Below are 19,357 nucleotides of genomic sequence, written 5' to 3' on the forward strand. Positions count from 1 at the left end.
GTTTTATTTTTCATTTTTATGCCCTATTTGTCCTCTGTAACTGTAGGCATACTAATCCCCAGGCATTAAAGAAACCTCAAGCCTTAACACACCACAGGCTTGACATAGAAAATCATTATCTTAACCTAGTTTTCTCCTCCTGTCAAGAGGGAAAACCTCAGGGTTATATTTAAACTTATGTGAACCACTAGATTGTCTACCTGGTATTTTACTTTTGCAGAAAATCACGAGACAAATAACAGCATAAGTCAAGGTTTAGACAGGCATCTGATGGCCTATTTATTGATGAAACCGCGGAGAGAAGCTTCCCTCAATCCTACTTCTGGATTCCCTTTACCGCATGTTTACCCCACTCTCCAAGCCCAATATGTGTTTTAACCCAGGAAAGAGATGCAAACTTTTATTTCTCAAGGAGAAAAAACCCCAAGAAGCCCATGAACATGAAGCCAACTTGGCAGTCCCGTTGTCTCTTCTTCCCTTCAACAGATTGATTCAGGCCCCTTCGCCACTCTGTCCGCAGCCTCCAGGGACCCCAGCGGGTTGCGCGGACAGCTCCTTTCCGCGCGTGGCTCCGCTAAGGACACGTGTTCTTTCTGCCAAGCTTGGCGCCCGACCAGGAGCTCTGCCGCGCCGGGTGTTCCCCAGGCCCCACCCCACTTCGCCGCCGGCCAATTGCGCCTCGAGGCGTAGCACGGTGCCGCCCCCTGCGTCCCCGGCCCGCCGCCTTTGTTCTCCCCCGCTCCCTGTCTCAGCCTGTGCGCTCCGGGCAAACCGAGTGGCAGCTGCTGATTGGTGGCCGCGGCTCAGCCAATCAGAAGGGGGCACCTCACGTTAGGGCTCGGAGCTTTAAACGCGTGAGCCACCCCGCGCGCGCGGTACAGGCCTGGGAGGAGGGCGGGCGTGGAGGGCGGTGCTCGGACGCGGGATTGGCCGGCCCGCGGCTTCCCCTCGCCCCCAGCCAATCGTCGGCGTCCCTGCCTGGTGGGGGGTTTCTTTCCGTCCCTCGCGTTTCGCGTGCCAGGCCAGAGCCCTAGGTCCGGGAGCGCCCAGCGGCCGCCGGCGTCGGGAGGCCGCGCTACCTCTGCTGCGATGAGGCCCCGGAAAGCCTGCCTGCTGGTCCTGCTCCTGGCGCTGGCGCAGCTGCTGGCCGTGGCGAGTGCCCAGGACCTGGACGAAGGTGAGCGGCCGGGCGGCGAGCGGGGCCTGCGCGCTGGAGAGCGCCGTGCGCGGCACCAGGGGCGGGTGCGACCCGGGACTCCGGTTCCGGGGGGAGCCCCTGCAGAACTGGCGCCTGGCGCTAACTTGCTGGAGTTTAGGGGTGATAGCGGGTGGGCAGCGTCGCTTAGACCCCGGGAGAGCAGTGCGGTGAGGGGGCCCGGGCCGCGGGGTCTCTTCGCAAGCCCCCTGCCACCGAGGCTTGGGTGCAGAGCGGGTGCAAAGTGCCTTCCTTGCAGTTGGCTCCCTCCGTGGTCCTGATTCAGCCCAGATTTTCCGCAGGTCCAGGCTCCTGGGAAAGGGAGTTTATGAACTGGTTAAAATTTACAGGCGAACACGCACCGAGAGTGTGAAAGGAGAGGGGGCAACTGTTTCCAAACAGGGTTTAGAGAAGGGGAGGGCGTGAAGACCCGAGCGCGAGCGCTCCCGAGCAGCGGTGGGCAGCAAGCACTTTACTGTTTACAAATGTGGCCTGTAGATCTGGAAATAAATAGCCCAAGGTTCTGGTATGAGGGAGAAGAGGATGGCCTGGTTTGCATCCTTTAGAATCCGGATGCTATTCCTTCTGTGAGCGTTTATTCAGCACCTACTATGTACCAGTCCCTGCGCTGGGTTCTGGGAGGAAAGGATGAGAAGTGTGGCCTCTGCCCATAAGATGCCCGCCCTATAGGAACATTACACAGATACTAGGCATTGTTCCTGCATTTTGCTTTGAAATCAGCAGGCTGAGGACAAATGGCATAAGAGAACTTTGAAAATTAGAAAGTACTAAGCAAGAAATGAATGCGACTCCTAGAGAACAGGGTATCCTGTTACTGACCTCAGCCTTCTTCCTCGCTGGCCTTTCTCCCTGCAACTAGTTTTTTGTTTTGTAGTGAGTTTGTGGCAATATAAATAACCCCCCTTCTCTAATATTAGTGTGTAGGGGAAGTGTGAACTTTATACTCTTTCAAACAGATTGAGTAACTTCTCTGGGGTCACTGATTCAAGAATTTTTACCCAAATAGAAAAGGAAGTAAGAGCCAGCACCTAGTGAAAAAAACACCTGCCCAAAGGAAGGAGATAGCAGCGTGGCACTTAATCAAGTGCATCCTGGGACCTTTATCCAAATCACCTGGTGCTTATTTAAATACAGACTCCCAAAATATACCAAGCGGATGTAGGGGTGGGCCCTGGGATCTCCATTTTAAACACCTTCTTCCTTGGTTCATAGAATAAACTTTTGAAGACACGGTAACGTTTGAGGACCAGTGGGAATGGAGGATCCTTTTTGGAACGAAGCTAAAAAACAAAACCTCTTGAATACCAAGGGCTACTCATCACCAGTGCATTTATCATTTGGGTCACAGGTCACTAATTAATGCTTTGGAGGCCTGCGGAAGTAGTTGCCTCTGGGTTGAGCCCCGGAACCTCTGGAGCTGTCATGGCCAAGGCAGGTCTCCCAGGGCGTCCTTGGGTGGGGTGGGGCTTCTAGCCCTCATCTTGACTCTGCCATCCATGTGGGGACATCTGTGGCCCTTCACCTTCAATGCCTATCACAGATAACTTGTTCTGTGGATTTATTTTGGGGCTTCACGTCCCTCCACCCCAGGTGTTCCAAGTCTGCAGGGCTTTTTGTTTTGTTTGCCTTCCGTACATTTTAGATTCAAACAGTGGTCCCTGGGCCCCTACACGCCCCCCGCCCCCCAAGAATGTGGTTACTAAATAGAGCTTGAGCCTTAGGTTGCAGGGCTTTCCGTGCCTCAGATTAGGAGTCGCTTGGACCCTTCATGTCTTTCCAGCTAACATAGCGAAGGAAAATAATTTGGATGCTGGTTGTTGCCTGCTTTTATTGGATTGGTTTAGATTTTAAAGGAAGTGGAAATTCACTTGGGTGTCGTGCTAAGGAACTGTTCAGCTGCCCGTCCTTTTTCATTCCTGAGAAGTAATTGTCAAACAATTCCACAGAAGTAATTGTAAAACTTGGGCATATTGAGAAGGAACTCTGGTGCGGCAATAGAGCAGAGCAGTTGAGGGGTCAGGACCCATCCCCGAGTAGGCTTGTGGTCCTTGGGCAGGTGACTAAGGCTGTCTGTGCCTCAGTTTCTTCATCTAGTAACTGCATGTAATGTGTTTCTCTCAAGGGGAGAGCGAATGTGTTTAAGAGCTCAGCACAGTGCCTGATATGTAATAAATGTCAGCTATAATGACGCACAGATAACACCTTTCTCTTTTCCCGTGTTTAATGTAAACTGTTCAGTATAGATCTCGTGGCAGAGTTCATTCACCTGTTACAGGTACTTCTCTAGTGGGGATTGGAGCAGTGACCAGCTAAGGAAGTAGACGCGGACACCCTGCTATGAGCTGCCAGGGTCCAGGCTGGGCAGGGGTCCATTGTTGTCATCAGATGCACTGGGGGGAGTGGACAGGACTGCAGTCACCTGGTCAGAAGCGGGGCTCGCCTTTCAGGAGTGGCCTTCCCGGGGGCTCCGCAATGTGGCGATGATGAGGGAGGCTGCCTGGCCTCACGCCAAGGACGATGGCACCCTCCCAGCAGGAGCTGCAAGGCTTTGAGTATATGTCTGTCCTCAGACAGCCAGCTTTAGAAGTGAAGCCCAGTGAAACGTGGTCTCCCCACTAAAATGTGGGGTGTTTGCAGGGAAGTGTGGTTTCTAGTAGGTAGGAGAAGTTAAGTTGCACAGGAATCAGTCCTTTGTTGTCTGCGAGTTGGAGAGGAATGGAAAGTATATCTTATATACTTTCCAGAAAAATGTATACACATTTTAGGAAAGGAAACAAACTGTATTAAAATTGTAATACTCAACGTATACCGATTGACAAAAGATGAATACAAGTTACGTTTGACTTCTGCAATTACAAGAGGTGCTCAAAGTGGTTACCTTCAGCGTAATTTTAATAAATTTTTTTTTCCTTTCTTAAAATGTGGGTACGTTTTCTTGGCACCCTCTGTGTGTGTATACACACACACACGTACACATATACCAGGGGTGCCCCAAAAATGTATACACATTTTAAGAGATATTATCTTAAAATGTGTGTTTATCTTTTCAGCACCCTCCGTATATATGGAGAGAAAGGGAGAGAGAGAAATAAGTTATCTTAGGAACTCTGTCCCACAGTATCTCCTGGAGACCCATTTAATCAGGAAGCCCCCTCACTAATAGCGCTCACAGACTGCGTCAGGCTGAGCGTAGGTAAGGAAGCATCTTTGCTTTTCCTTTGTGTAGAATGTCGCCGTGTCCCAGTGCACTGAGCAGGTTGCCGGGTCCCTCTCCCCCCCAGCTGTTTCCTGGCTGGAAGAGCACGTGAGGCTCCCCAGTGCTTTCTTTCCAGTCTTTCCATCAGCAGGTAGATTTGCTTCTGCAAGTAAATTTGACTGGACAGAGCAGCCAGGCAGTAAGAGTGCGTATGCCGGGTCCACAAGCCCTGCCAAACTGCCCACACAGGCCGTCTCTGCACCGAGCTCTGAGGTCTGGGCAGGCCGTGTGGTGCCTCCTGGCCCTCCCAGTGGAGCAGAGAACCCTGATCAAGCCCCCAGGTTGGCAGCCCTCGTACAGGTCATTTTGGGTAGGACTTGCAAGTGAGGTTGTCTTCCCCTGGGCCCGGCCCCCTTCACATCCAGGAAGCCTTGTTCTTGGTGCTGCCTGATGACGGGCCTCTGCAGGCCTGCCCACTCCACAGCTCTTCTGTGGAGGACGGAGATGGTGAGGTGGGGGGTGCTGGAGAGCTGTGGCCTAGAGTGCAGGGGTGGGGGGGGCACGGGGGCAGGGAGGAAAACAGGGCAGGGGAGGAAACTTGTCCCAAGAAACACTGGGGTCTGCTTGGTTTGTATTTCTCAAATTGGTGGGGGTTTCTTTTTGGGGGGAGGGCAGATTTTAGAGCTGTTTCTCCCCTAGACAAAGGAGGAACTGACATCTTAAGTTGGAGAGAGGACCATGGAAGTCAGGAAAAAGCAGTGAGGGGATTGCTTTAAACAAAAGGACATGGTTGAGGAATTGTGGCTTGGGATGGGGGTGGGTGTTTGGTTTGCTCCTTCTAATTAGTTTGTGGATTGGTAGATATTAAGGATCGTGAACAAAGCTGCCCGCCCCACCCAGACCAGTTCCCAGTTTGCCTGAGCAGCTGCAGAGCCAGCCCCAGAGTAGTTAGGTGGGGATTAGTTAGGGGCGGGGCTGAGATTGGGCAAGTCCCACGGTTTCCAGGACCCCAAGGGCAGGTTTTCCTTGCCCTGAAAGCAGTAACTGTCAGTCTTGGTTTCTCTCCTGGGAAGCATCTCCGAACACGGATAATTGGCCCCTTGAAACATTCTGGCTTCGGAGTTAGTGAAATTCTCATGCTCGCTGCATTTGCTTCAAGTACACTTACTGATGTGGCCGTAGCTGGAGAACCTGGTAATAAGATTCATAAGGTCCCAGGAGGCCTCGTAGCTGCAGTTGGCAAAAAAGTCCACTAGACCTTGATAATAAGATATACTCAGAGTCTGCGTTCTGGGAAGAGAAGTTTGCTTTCAAGCAGGAAGCATGTCCATGAACGTCAAGTTTGCCCTTGGGCACAGACGCGTGGGCACCGTAAAAGGCGGTGTTCCTAAAATGCAAAGCCTGGGATGTGCCCGAAGGAGCCTTACTACAGGGGCGAGGCCTGGAGAGACTGCAGGGGAGGGGTGCTGAGGGACGACTCAGGACTCACGACACATTTCGAAGGTTTTGGGGCTCTAGGAAAATTTGTAAGGAGGAGAGTCACCAGTTTCCTAACCAATCCGGCTATTTCCTGCTCAGATCCTAGTAAAGAAGATGCCATCGAGGAGGAAGATGAGGAGGAGGAAGACGAGGAGGAGGACGAGGAAGTGAAGGAGGAGAACGGTGTGTTAGTCCTGAATGACGCCAACTTTGATACCTTTGTGGCTGACCAGGACACGGTCCTGCTGGAGTTTTACGCTCCATGGTAAGGAGCCCCATGCGAGTTCCGCCGGAACGGACGAGGGCTTCCTCTGTGCTCACGTACTTGCCTCTCCCAGAACCATCCAGACCCGGCGGGGTGGGAGTGTCTGGCTCAGGAACGCGGCCCCTCGGCTCAGGAGTGCCCGAAGCTCAGCAGTCTGTGCTTTCCATCGAGCCTCCGGCCCACACGGAACACGGTCCCCGGTCGTTTGAAATGTGAAATATCCTCTGATAGCGATAGCTGGGGAAGGGGGTGGCACTTAGCACACCTGCATTGGGGACACGTGTCCGGCCCATCTCAAGGCCACCCACTTCCCTCCTCCTGCCAGTAGTCAGGCCAGCTGCCCTGAGTGCGGGCTTGGATCGTACCTGGGCCCTGGGAAAAGCTGAGCCAGGTCACTGCCTTGCCTCTCACCCTCACCCTGCCGTACGGTACAACTCTGGGACGCCCCCACCCCGTCTCTCTCCTGTGTTTTTATCTCATAATCCCTCCTTTCCTTTCCCCCGCCCTCCCTGGGTCACTCTGGAGAGGAATAGTCAAGATAGACTTACGTGTCCAGTGTCTGATGCTCAAGCATAGTACACGGTGTCTTATGTAAAGTATTTAAATAGTCCTTTGAACAGATCTGTGAGGTTCGATTTTACAGATCAGCAGTCTCAAACCCTTCACACTTAAAATCTGAGGACCCCCAATAGCCTTTATGTGGGTCATGTTTATCCGTGTTTACCATAGTAGAAATTAAAGCTGAGAAATTTTAAAAGTGTTCATTTTCCAATAATAACCCATTGCATGTTAACATCAGAATGCTGACGTCATTGTCAGTCCGTGTGGCCTCTGGAAAACTCCACTCTGTGCTCCTGAGAGAATGAGTGAAAAGGGCAAAAATGTCTTTGGCAAGAGTTTCATCTCACACAGCCCTTGAAAGGATCCCTGGACCAAGCTTTGAGAAACGTATGGACGAAAGTGCAGGGTTCAGAGATGTTGAGAGGATGTCCCCAAGGCAGAGCTGGGGTCCGAGCCTAGATCTGTTTCACTTCTGGCCACCCTGGCCTCCCCATTGTGTCATGTTGTGTCTCTCCTCTTGACTGTAGACGTTTCCGGTCCCCATGCCCCCATTTTTGTGTGCGTTGCTGGATTGAAGCCTCCACGGGTATAGTTAACCTTCTCCTTCTCTGAATCATAATTCTTAGGTGTGGACATTGCAAGCAGTTTGCACCAGAATATGAAAAAATTGCCAGTACTTTGAAGGAGCACGACCCTCCTATTGCTGTCGCTAAGATCGACGCGACCTCGGAGTCCGCACTGGCCAGCAGGTTTGGTGTGAGCGGCTACCCCACCATCAAGATCCTTAAGAAGGGGCAGGCCGTCGACTACGAGGGCTCCCGGACCCAGGAAGGTGAGTGGTACCTGAGCCATCAGGGGAGCAGGGCCAGGACTCTCCCCCCGGAAGGTGGACTATGGACAAGAGAAAAGACCGGCTGAGGGGACCGGGAGGGACCCCTGGATGTGCTCCTTGCTGGAGTGTTCGAAGTGACCGAGGGTGGGAGGAATATCTTCCCGTTTCAGACCATGACACAGGGTCTGGAGCAGATATGTTGAGAAATTATACAAGAGGCAGAGGTTCCTGGTGATTCTTAATGTTCAGCTTGCATCCAAGTGACCCCAGGGGTGGAGGGACTCGTGAAGACAGATCCCCAGAGCCCCGTCTCCAGACTCTGACTCAGGAAGTTTCAGGTCAGGCTCAGTAACGTGCATTCCTTACAAGCGCCCAGGGCTTGCTGAGACAGGGGGGCACAGAGCCCCACGTTGAGAGCCGTGGTGTGGGGAGCCAGGCGGTTCTAAACCAGGCCTGTGGATCCCTGCCTGCTCACATTAGACACTCAAGACATTTTATTACATGAATGAACAGATAAAATTGTGCTATCCTTTAGGAAGAGCGTATGTCCTTTAATCACTTAAGAAAGAGATGCTCCGTTGTCCATACTGGTGAAGCATATGGAAGTCGCACTGGGTGGGCTTTGGGGCTTCAGAGCCGTGCAGTAACCCTGTGTCCTGGACAAGTGCCTTCCCCTTGCGGAGCCGGGATCTCCATCACGGACCTGAGGTCCCTGGGACTTGATGGGACATGATGTCAGTTCCCTTCGAACAGCCAAGTCTATCCTGTGACCGTCTAGGCCCTGGAGGCCGTTGTGGGTTGTAAGAGGGAACGTGATCACGCCCAGTAATACTTATTTTCACGTTGCATTTGTCTGTCTGTTGACTTAACCTGTTTCGGAATTCAAACAGGTAGAAAATGAATAGCCTTTCCCCCTGGCCTGGCCCTCCTGTTCCCTCCAGGAAGGTGGCTGTCCCAGATTTCTCCCCTGCCCTTCAGAGAGATACTTTGTACCCATCAAAGCAAATGTGTCTGTGTGTATGTAAAGTGCACACGGCATGTCTTAAACACCAACTGCACCTTCCTGTTTGTACTTAACAAGTTCGTCTTAGCCATCGCATACGTAAGGAACTTAGTCTGAGATAAAAACTGGCTGACGGTAGCATACTTGACTATGAAGTAAACAGGCTTGTCCCCTTGGAGGTCTGTGCCTGACATGTTACTGCTCGGGATGTGGCCCAACTTGGAACCTGAGAGAGTGTTTGCCCAGTGGGCTCCTTGGGCCCCCCCGCATGAGCTCGCTCTGGGCTTCGCGTGTGCACGGGGGCGGCAGTTTGCGCCGTGGCTGGCGTGCAGAGTGGCTTGCGCACGGTTCAACTCGTGCCGTCAGGAGTGGCTGCCAGACCTGGCTCCTGGCGGGTTCCACCGTAGCCAAAGCAAAACAAAAGGAATTGTCAAAAGTGCCGCCCCTGCTCCTAACAACCACTTGGAAAACGCTTTGTGAGAATATGTTCTGTGTCCCACTCCCGTCCCTGAACCCATCTCTGGGGACCGAGACCCCACACGGGCCTTTTTCTAATACTTGAAGCCAACGCAGCACGAGCAGTGTGGGAGCTACCGTTGCTGTCTTTGCTTTTCTCGAGGTTTGCATACGTTTTGTGACGCTGTCATACACGAGATGTGCATGACTAAGTACGTATGTATTCGCACATATTAAGGGGATGCCCCCAGACTATTGCTGAGCATATGTGGTCACAGCACTGGGAGATGACCTCTCAGGGTAGTCTGGTAAGAACAGAGTCGTTCGTCAAGTTGCTCTTGGGCTGTTCAGGACATCTGCAGGTGGTACACGAGGCAGTGGCCCTTCTGACTCTTAACTGTGGCTTCAAAATTGCAGAGTGGCTCTGGCTAGAGATATGATTGGATTTTAGGAAATGAAACGTTTCCTGTTCTCCTGTGACCCCCACCACTTCCTCTGTTCACCCCTCCCTACCTGCCTCTGGAGCAAGGTGCAGCGTCCACCACTGGGGTCTGCCTGTGCTCAGTCTTGTTGGATTTCTTTCAGAAATTATTGCCAAGGTCAAAGAGATCGCCCAGCCCAACTGGACGCCTCCACCGGAAGTCACGCTTGTGTTGACCAAAGATAACTTTGACGAAGTGGTGAACGATGCAGACATCATCCTGGTGGAGTTTTATGCCCCCTGGTAAGACAGTGTTGAGCTCATGTTGTTCAGATACGGATTAGGTCTGTCCTGCATTCGGCACCCTGCTGCTCTGGGCAGGGCTGGCACAGGCCGACCCCTGAGCGTGGGGCAGAGCTAGCCGAAGGGCAAGGTGGGTGGATGCAGTGTCCCCACCTTGCACAAAGGGTGAGGCTCAGTGTTCCAGAGAGGGGTGGCCTCTTACAGTCTTTTCCGGGGGTAGGATGAGGCTGAGCGTAGTCCTGGGTGTGGACGGGAGGGAAGCCCACATGAGAAAGAGGGCTGCCCGGTGATCTCAGGTCCCCCTCAGGGCACCTCAGGGCTGGGGGACGTGGCCGGGCACCAGGCCATGCCTGCCGAGTCCTGAGTCGTCACTGCATACTTGCCTGCCCACGCCAGGGACGTGCCGAGGGAGTATCCCCGAGAGAGCACGTGTGAAAGCACTCTGAGCTGTGACTGGCCAATGCGAGGTGACATCTTTCACCTCCTGTAGGAGGCATGGAAATGCTCGTAGTAGATGTTCACCCGGCCGGTGATGAGGAAAGAGCAGAGCTGCCCCAGCAGTGGGTGGGGGTGGCAGCTGGTGGCCTCGCTCCGCCTGTCCCAGGTTTTGTTGTCCCAGCCTCCCTGTCTCCCACCTGAGGTGTTCGAGCCATGGTTTTACTGTCTTCATCTCTGTTCGTGGCTCTTTGTTCCAGAGTGAATCTTGGAAGGTGACCTCAGCCTTGCTTCACACTCATGCCGGAGCCTCAGGGTTCCCACAGCTTTCTTGCCCTGTGTCCCCTCCCCTCACCCACCTCTCTCGGGCTTATGTCCCAGCTCAACCGTCACGTCCTGTGTGAAGCCAACCCTGACTTGTGTCCCTACCTGATCCAACTCTCCAACCAAGAAAATCTCTCAGTATGTTGTCTGTCTTGGCCTTTCCCACATCTTACTCCATGTCCCAGTTACACGCATGTGTGTGTGTACACATCCACGTGTCCCTGGCGTGTGAGTGCCACGGGAGGGAGCGATGTCATCCTGGCATCTCCTGAGGGATCTCCAGTCGGCTGGATCTGCCTGAGCTGGGAACACAGGCTGGCTTTCTGCACCTCACCGAGCGGGGAGGTGTGTCCATGCTGGAACAGGGCCCTGACAACTGGCTTGCTCTGGCAGGTGTGGACACTGCAAGAAACTGGCCCCCGAGTATGAGAAGGCTGCCAAGGAACTGAGCAAGCACTCTCCCCCAATCCCCCTGGCGAAGGTGGACGCCACTGCGGAAACAGACCTCGCCAAGAGGTTCGATGTCTCCGGCTACCCGACCCTGAAGATCTTCCGCAAGGGGAAGCCTTTTGATTACAATGGCCCACGGGAGAAATACGGTATGGCGGCTGCTTCCTCGGCGGGGCAGGGAAGCTCCCTGGCGGGTGTGGGTGGCGGGCAGCGCCCCCTGGAGCCCCAGCCCTCAGGCGTGTGCTCTGCTCCCAGGGATTGTGGACTACATGATCGAGCAGTCCGGGCCGCCCTCCAAGGAGGTTCTGGCCCTGAAGCAGGTCCAGGAGTTCCTGAAGGATGGAGACGATGTTGTCATCATTGGTGTCTTTAAGGCGGCGAGCGACCCGGGCTACCAGCTGTACCAGGAGGCTGGTGAGTCGTGGCCGTCTGGGCTGGACAGGATGCCCGCCTGGGAGGCCGCTGCTTTTGCATAAAACTCCTGGGCTTCTATTTAGGGGGTCGCTTGATGGCAGAATTGCCATAGCATCAGGGGTAGCAGGCTTTCCTTTCCTGTAGGTCCGAGATTGGAGGTTAGTTCCCTGTTGCCTTAATTACACATGGAGAGTTGGGGTGTGAAATCCAAGTTCATTGTCTTTCTCCCTCGCTTTCCCTTCCCTGAGCCAGGCCCTCTGCAAGGGGGAGGGTCTTCACCAGAAAGTGAGGGTTTCTGATTCAGACCTGGGTTCAAGTCCTGCCTCTGCCAGTTATTAGCACTGTGACCACAGCTGTACTTGGTCAGCACAGTGTTGTCACATCCAACAGTGATCTTTTCTACTTCGAAGGTTGTGAATATTAATTGAGATCGATGAAACGCCGGCAAAATGCCTGGTGATACTGAGCACGCTTAAGTGCTAATCTTGCTGACCTGACAAGTGGAATGAGTATGAACCACTAAGTAGTAAAACTCAGAGTAGCACTAAATTCCGTTTGTGCTGCCTCGGTCTTTATTGGTTGGGTAACCCTGTCATCCACTCCTAACTAATCCGGAAGAGACTTGCAGAGGGGACCCCAGCCTGCCCAGGGCCGGGGGCAGCAGTGGAGACCCCAGATCCAAGTGTGGTGGCAAGTCCCACCACTGTGTACACGCACGTCCCTGGGATCTTGTTAAAGTTCAGGTCTGGTGCCCTAGGGCTGGGTGGGCACCACACTTCCGACTTCAAATCGGACACGTGCGCCTTCCACGTGGCTGGTGGGTGAGGCTGCAGGTAGGCACGAGAGGCGCTGTTCACTGGACTGAGTAGGAGCAGCAGAGACGGCCCAGGGACGCAGGGTGGTCTGCAGAGAGGCTGACTGGAAAAGCGGGTCTGGGAACGTGCGGGGTGGGTAACGAAGTTCCTGAGGCAGTTCTGTGTCTCCAGCCACGGTCAGCTGGGCAGCTAGAGGCTCAGGATGGGGGAAACCGGCCTCCCAGTGCCTTCTGTGGGGTTGCCTCACAGAACCCTCAGCCGGTCTGTGGGGTGGACTGTCCTGTGTCTACAGAGGAGCGACTGATGCTCAGGGAGCTGAATAACTGACAACAGACCTGAGTCACCCACTCAGCAGGTCACAGAATTAGGATGTGATGCTGAGTCTGTCTGATTCCAAAAGCCGTTCACTTCTCCAGGCCGCCCCCCACCTCCCCAAATCGTGTGGTGTGCCTGCCGTCTTGGCTGTGTGTTTCCTGAAAGCCAGTCAGGAGGCCCGACCTCCAGGTTTGAATCACAGACTCAGCTCAGGATGGGTCTGGGCACCTCAGCCAGGGCCAAATAAAGGGACGGAGGTGCATTCACCTCAGGATTGAGGACAGGGGCTGACATCTAGCCCACAGGCCCAATCCGGCCCCTCCTGGTTTAGTACATTTTATTGAAATGCAGCCCCAGCCACTCGTTTACACATTGTCTAGCTGTTTTCACTCTTCAGCACGGAGTGGAGTGGTTGTGACAGTGTGGCCCGCATATCCCAAGAGGCTTATACTGTCTGGTCCTTTCTGGAAACAGGTGGCGAGCCTTTGTTCTTGAGTATCCCCACAGAGCGGGCTTTCATCTTGGGAGTCTCGCAAGGTTTAAGTAAAGCATATATAGCAAAAGAACCGCACTTAGGCCTCCAACCCACAAACAGGCCAGCCACCAACTCGAGGAGAGGTTAACCCCTTGGGAAGGACGCTGGGTGTGAAAACTCACGTGTGCATGCAGGAGTGTGCAGGGCTCATTCACCTCAGGACAGACTCTGCCTGGGGCTTATGTCCTTCTCAGCCTCAGACACAGCAGTTGACTGTAAGCAAATCAGCTCAAAGTTTTTCTGTGGACACCCAGTTTGTTAAATTTTTCCCCCATAATCCAAGATACAGGTTTTAAGGTATTACGCCTGTGCCGAGTTTTAAAATGCCAGCTCCTTTCCGGTGTTTGAGCTCGAGGTGTTGTCCACACAGAACTCACTTTATTTTCCATGCATTTGTGTTGGCCGATGTGGCTGATGAGTTAAAAACCCAGATCGTTTAATTAACTTAATAAATTGTGTATTTATGGTTCTGTTACTTCTTCAGCTAACAACCTGAGAGAAGATTACAAATTCCACCACACTTTCAGCACTGAAATAGCCAAGTTCTTGAAAGTCTCACCAGGGAAGTTGGTCATAATGCAGCCAGAGAAATTCCAGTCCAAATACGAGCCCAGGAGCAACGTGATGGACATCCAGGTGGGTGAGGCCTCCCGAAGCTCGGCGGCCCCTCTGAAGTGCCAGGCCTGGTGTCCAGTTGTCATGAGGGTCCTGGTGGCACCACTGCAGGCGTGTGGCAGCATGGAGATTTCGCTCCGCAAAAGGGTCTGGAGCGCCTCTCCCAGCCCCTCCCCATACCTGTGGTAAAGGCAGATTCCTGGAAGGCCCAGGAGGGGAGCACAGCCAGCAGGGAGGTTCGTGGTTGCGTTTACAGGAGGGACTGGGGAGCCCACACACACCTGGCAGGCGGTGGGGCCCTGGCCCCTGGCAAAGCTCCAGCTGCTTTTGCTGAAAGAGTTGCTCCCCTTCTGCGTGCCTCCTGGCACCAGCCGCCCTGAGCTGCCCGCCACCATGGGTCTGACCAGCGTGTCTGCATTGCTCCTGGCCAGCACGTGCTGCTGGGTGTGAGCTGAGCCTTCTTGGCTGGCAGGTGGGGCAGGCGCTGAGGGCTACAGGGCAGTGGTAGGCCTCTGTCCCTGGACAAAGCTGTGGAGCGTGGCGCGTGGATAGGCCTTTCCACTACCATGCCCCACCCCCATCTCCCATGGGAGTGCCACTCACCCCTAGAAGGGCAGAGGGCATTCCCACTGTGTTCTGAGTGTTTCATGGGCCCAGAGCTTCAGTGAGCAGATCTTCGGGTTTGGAAGAAGCCTTAGATCTTGAATCCAAAGCTTTGTTTTTTTCATGGAGAGACTGGGATGCAGAGAAGTGAGGTGCATATAGCGAGTTAGAAGGAACTGAGGGGACAAGCCCCGTGCCCCATGTCCCCGGCCAGCGCTGCTCCCTCAGTGCTGTAACCCTCGCCATTTGGGCAGAGGGCTGTTACAAGACCTGGAAGAGGTCGTATGGGGTAGAGTCCCCTGGACACGCAGTGCAGGGAGCAGCCACGCCCCTTTTGGTCTGTTTTAGTGCCCTGGGAACACAGTGTGACCTTGGAGAGACTGCCTGAGTCCTTGTGACTCCCGGGATCCTTAGTCCCGACGCTCCTTCCCGAAATCTCAGGTGTGTGTGTTTAGCTGCCACTGCTCAGGCTGGGGCCTCTGTCTCTGGATGTGGTGGCTGCCCCGTCTCCTCCCCCAGCTTCTCTGCTGTTCATCCCCGAGTCCAAAGGGGGCCTGAGGAGCTTGGGCAGTGGCTCTCAGCGAGTGAGGCTCAGTCCTGTGTGGGGTACATGTGCCCAGGAGAGGGGACATTCTAGAAGGTGGTCCTTGCCCCCCAAAAGGTTAAGGTCCACGTGGTCTAGTCTGTTATACACATCACTGCCACTTTTTTTTTTTTTTTCTTTTGCCCAATCATACATTTTTAAATTTTAACTGGAAACTACCTGGGTGCCAGACCAAGCCAAGCCCCCGCTCAGCTCCCTCTGAGGCGGGCGCTTGGTCTCTGGCCGAGCTGCCACCCCAGCTTCACAGCTCGGTCTGGCTCTATGCTCTTGCCTCAGACCACACCGTGCTTTGGGGTAGCAGGTATCACGGGTGTGGTTTCTCCGGGCAGACCGCAAAGCCCAACACCACCACTCATCAGCTGTGCGCACTTGGGTCTCTCTTCACCCATCCTGCTGTTCCTGTCATCTGACGTGTCCTCATAGGATTGTTGTGAGGATCGCACAGGAAAGATGGAGCCTTACGCTCAGCTCGCCCGTGCTGACAGCTTTCCTCTGGCCACCAGGCCTTCCTCTAGCAGTTTCTAATTGACACCCAGTGAGCCCAGGCCCAGAAGAAAGGGCCCGGGGCACCTGCGGTGACCTGAGAAGGCCACTTAGGGTTCACTGGAGGAAGAGGGTTTCCAGAGACAATGAGATTACTGGCATGCGCTTGAGTGGGGCGAGCCCAGAGCGGCTCACCTTCAATCAGCTCCTCTCCCCCATGCCAAGCCCCATCTTTACTCACTGACAGTGACAGCGAAAGGTTAGTTAAGCCTCGTTTTTGTCAGGCTGCTCCTCACCTGTCCCCACTTCTCTGCAGGGCTCCACCGAGGGCTCGGCCATCAAGGACTACGTGCTGAAGCACACCTTGCCCCTGGTGGGTCACCGCAAGCCCTCCAACGACGCCAAGCGGTACACGCGGCGCCCTCTGGTGGTCGTGTACTACAGTGTGGACTTCAGCTTTGACTACAGAGCTGGTGAGGGACCCCAGGCACCGTGGGGGGCTGGGAGTACCGCCCGGCCCTTGCGGGTGTCGGCCTTGGGCGTGTTTTGTTGATGGCTGTAGGGTCATTTTCCTTCTGTGCTATGTAGCTGCCCTTTCCTTCCATTTTTAGCAGGAAGGAGCTTAGAGTCGAGTCCAGCGTCCTGTTAGAAATGAGGCAGCAGAGCCAGCACTGGACCAGACCCTGGCTCTCGGCCGGCAGGGGCTTATGTCGCCATCACAGGCGTGTCGGGCTCGTTGAGCTTTCGACCAAGGTCTCCTACCCACAGAGGTGGCTTTTTCAGAAATGGTCTCTTCTCCAATTGAAGCCTGGGCCGTGTCAGAGAATCTGAGCCCCAGAATCTTAAATGTCCCCGCTGAGGCCCAGCTCACCGCCTTTTGTCCCGTTGCAGCCACTCAGTTTTGGCGGAGCAAAGTGCTGGAGGTGGCGAAGGACTTCCCCGAGTACACGTTTGCCGTGGCGGACGAGGAGGACTTCGCCGCGGAGGTGAAGGACCTGGGCCTCAGCGAGAGCGGGGAGGACGTCAACGCCGCCATCCTGGACGAGAGCGGCCGGAAGTTCGCCATGGAGCCCGAGGAGTTTGACTCGGACACACTCCGCCAGTTCGTCAAAAGCTTCAAAAAAGGTGCGCTGCGTGTGGCCGGGCCTCCCCAGCACCTCCTCCCACTTCCTCCGCGTGAGCTGGGGGGGCTGTGGGGTCACCTGGCGCCCGGCAGTGTCCTCGGTGCTTCTTCATTCCTGTCGCTTGTTCTGAGCCTGACCCTGGGTTTTCTCTCGGGGACCTTAGGGAGGATGGAGGCAGAGTCCCCGTTCTCTCTCTCTTTTTTTTTTTTTTCCTAATAGAGAAAAAAAAAAGCTGTGTCTTAGAAATTCCACAAAACCTTATTTTAAAAATATTTGAAACAGGCTTTTGGATTTGGAAATAAGTTGCATCTGTGGGAAACTTGCTCTGAGGCATCACATGGCAGGCCGATTATCCCTCTGTCTGAGCACATGGCAGACCTTGCTCCCCACGTGGCTTTGCAGCCCTGGGCCCCCACCGGTCCTCCCTGGAACCCCTCTGCACCAGGCAACATGGCTCTTGGGATGGCCTCACTGCACGGGACCCAGGGGCCCAACGGGCCTGGGGTGGGACCATCTGCACCATCTCTGGCCATTGCATGGACTGGGAAAGTAGAAGATGTGAGGAAACCAGGGAACTAAGGGGTGGGCTCGTGGAGGCCAGGCCCTACCTGGCCCTGGGCGTGTGACTTGCCTCGTCCTGCCTGGTCCATTGCTCACATCCCTCCCCCGCTCGCTTCCCTGGCAGGAAAACTGAAGCCAGTCATCAAATCCCAGCCGGTGCCCAAGAACAACAAGGGGCCAGTCAAGGTCGTGGTGGGGAAGACCTTCGACTCCATCGTGATGGACCCCAAGAAGGACGTCCTCATCGAGCTGTACGCACCCTGGTGCGGGCACTGCCGGCAGCTGGAGCCCGTGTACACCTCCCTGGGCAAGAAGTACAAGAGCCACAGGGACCTGGTCATCGCCAAGATGGACGCCACTGCCAATGACGTCACCAACGACCGCTACAAAGTCGACGGGTTCCCCACCATCTACTTCGCCCCCCGTGGGGACAAAAAGAACCCAATTAAATTTGAGGACGGAAACAGAGATCTGGAGCATTTGAGCAAGTTTATAGACGAACACGCCACAAAACCGAGCAGGACCAGAGAGGACCTTTGAAGCTCTGACGTCTGTGGAGGGCAGACGGACCAGACGCCCTCGCTGCCCGCCGCCTGCCCACGGGTCAGCGCGAGGCAGTGGCTCACGTTTTTGTTTATTTTTTAATTTTTTATACTTCGGAATTTCACTTCATGCTCTGAATACTGACTAGATATGAATGAATGACTCAGTAGATTAGTCCAGATTTTTGCACAGGGGTTACAGCTATTTTTATCATTATTTGGGGATTTGATTTTTTTTTTTAACCTTCCACTTTCTTTAATATATTTCTTCAAAGCAGATAAGTTGAATCTCTTCTATGTGAATGTTTTTTTCTTTTTTTAATTTAAAAATTTTAAAAACCTTTGCCAAAATCATGTTGATTTTTGCCCTGCGTCATGTCTGAGGAATTACTAGTTTGAGATTTGACTACTGGCGTGCTTTAGTTTTTGTGTCTTCTTGTGGCGGCACAAGGTGAGAACTGTCTCCACGCACCCTGCCAAGGACGACATTTCCGCCGACCTCTGAGCCGCTGCCCAGTCCAGCGAGAAGCAGCATCGCTGTGCAGGACCGGGCGTCGCGTGCCTTCTCCTTTCAAACCAAGGACTGGGGCAAAGAGCCTTTCCTAGAGCCCAGACCCCTCGAGCCAGGTGCTAAGGTGCCGCCTCGGGGAGAGAGGCCGCCTACCTGTGGGGACAGCCCCGCCTCCAGAATCCACAGGGCTGGAGGGAGAGACGACCTGGGGCACAAGTGGATATTTTAGGGGAAAAGAAAAGATAGGGTAGGCTGTCATGATGGAATAAAAGAAACATTTAATTAACCTCCATAACTATTTGAGAACATCCAGAAGCCTTGGTTGAGTTGAAGATGGAATGGCCTGACCTGGGCGGGGTGGGGAGGGCTCTCCCCCTGTAGCGTGCAAGTTGCCTCACCTGTCACCTGAGCATCCGGGGTAGTGGGGGGTCATTGCGGCCCAGGTGAGGGCCTTCAGTGGTCTCAGCTCTTGGTCGTGTGGAGGTGAGTGGTGGTACATTCTGTCGGGATGGGCCAGGAGAGAGGAGCCCGCCCGAGCTCTCGTGGGGCTGGGAAGACGGGTAGGACAGGTGGGAGGCTGGACTAGCCCTTCCTCAGGTTCTGGGGGCTCGTGTGTGATGTGAGCTCCACTCCAGGAGTGCATCCACCAGGATGTGCCATCTCCTCCCCTGCCCCGTCACCTGCTCCTAATTTTGACTGAAACAAAAGTGGGGAGGTGAAAATTTCTTAAACTGGTGGCAGCTTTCAGCAGTGACTGGTGTGTTTGGTGCAGGGGTCGGGTGTGGGAAAGCAAGCAGGTCGCATGGGTGGGGCAGGCTAGGTGGGCGTTTCCAGCTGAGTGGCTGAGGGGACTGGGAATTGTGCATGTCCGGTAGGTTCTCAGTCTCCAGTGTGACAGGACATCGCCTTTACGTGCTCCGCCACCAGGAGAATGCGCTCTCTCTCCTGCCCCCTGGGACTTTATATCGGAAGCTCCTAGGAGCAAATGTGGGTGTGGGGCTTGAAGGCTTTTTCTGCAGCTGAGAGGCTTTTTCATGCAGCCCTGCCAGGAGAACCACGTCCCCTACAGTGTACGTGAGGCCATGAGGAAGAGACGGGTTCTGGGAGGGAGTAGCAGCGTTGGTCTCATTGAGCTGAGGTGTTGGGTAAGCCCTTCTGTCTCCGGTGACGTTTGAGCTGCTGTGAGCCTGGCAGAGGCTACGAGTAAGGCTCACTTCTCAGAGTGGGCCGGGGACCTGCGCCACTGGCACTCCCGGTGCCTGTCAGAAATGCGGCATCGCAGGCAGGGGCCCAG

The 19,357-nt window shown here is 54.4% G+C and overlaps 1 protein-coding gene across 1 annotated transcript; it reads left to right on the forward strand.

Moving 5' to 3' along the window:
- Window positions 1-833: 833 nt before the first annotated feature.
- Window positions 834-18,349, forward strand: PDIA4 (protein disulfide isomerase family A member 4). The gene is made up of 10 exons (XM_019739420.2): window positions 834-1,177; window positions 5,991-6,156; window positions 7,344-7,549; window positions 9,594-9,732; window positions 10,885-11,090; window positions 11,197-11,355; window positions 13,505-13,656; window positions 15,642-15,798; window positions 16,217-16,450; window positions 17,135-18,349. Exons 1-10 carry the CDS (start codon window positions 1,090-1,092, stop codon window positions 17,548-17,550), a joined length of 1,923 nt encoding a protein of 640 aa, XP_019594979.2. The 5' UTR covers window positions 834-1,089; the 3' UTR covers window positions 17,551-18,349.
- Window positions 18,350-19,357: the final 1,008 nt, after the last annotated feature.

The sequence above is a fragment of the Rhinolophus sinicus genome, linkage group LG11 (assembly GCF_036562045.2).
Source record: "Rhinolophus sinicus isolate RSC01 linkage group LG11, ASM3656204v1, whole genome shotgun sequence".
NCBI lineage: Eukaryota > Metazoa > Chordata > Mammalia > Chiroptera > Rhinolophidae > Rhinolophus > Rhinolophus sinicus.

Excerpts from the sequence above, each read along its gene's own strand:
- PDIA4 (XM_019739420.2), top strand. The coding sequence starts at position 1,090 with ATGAGGCCCCGGAAAGCCTGCCTGCTGGTCCTGCTCCTGGCGCTGGCG. Across the intron at positions 11,356-13,504 it reads CCAGCTGTACCAGGAGGCTG|CTAACAACCTGAGAGAAGAT; the intron begins GTGAGTCGTGGC and ends TTACTTCTTCAG. Across the intron at positions 13,657-15,641 it reads GCAACGTGATGGACATCCAG|GGCTCCACCGAGGGCTCGGC; the intron begins GTGGGTGAGGCC and ends ACTTCTCTGCAG.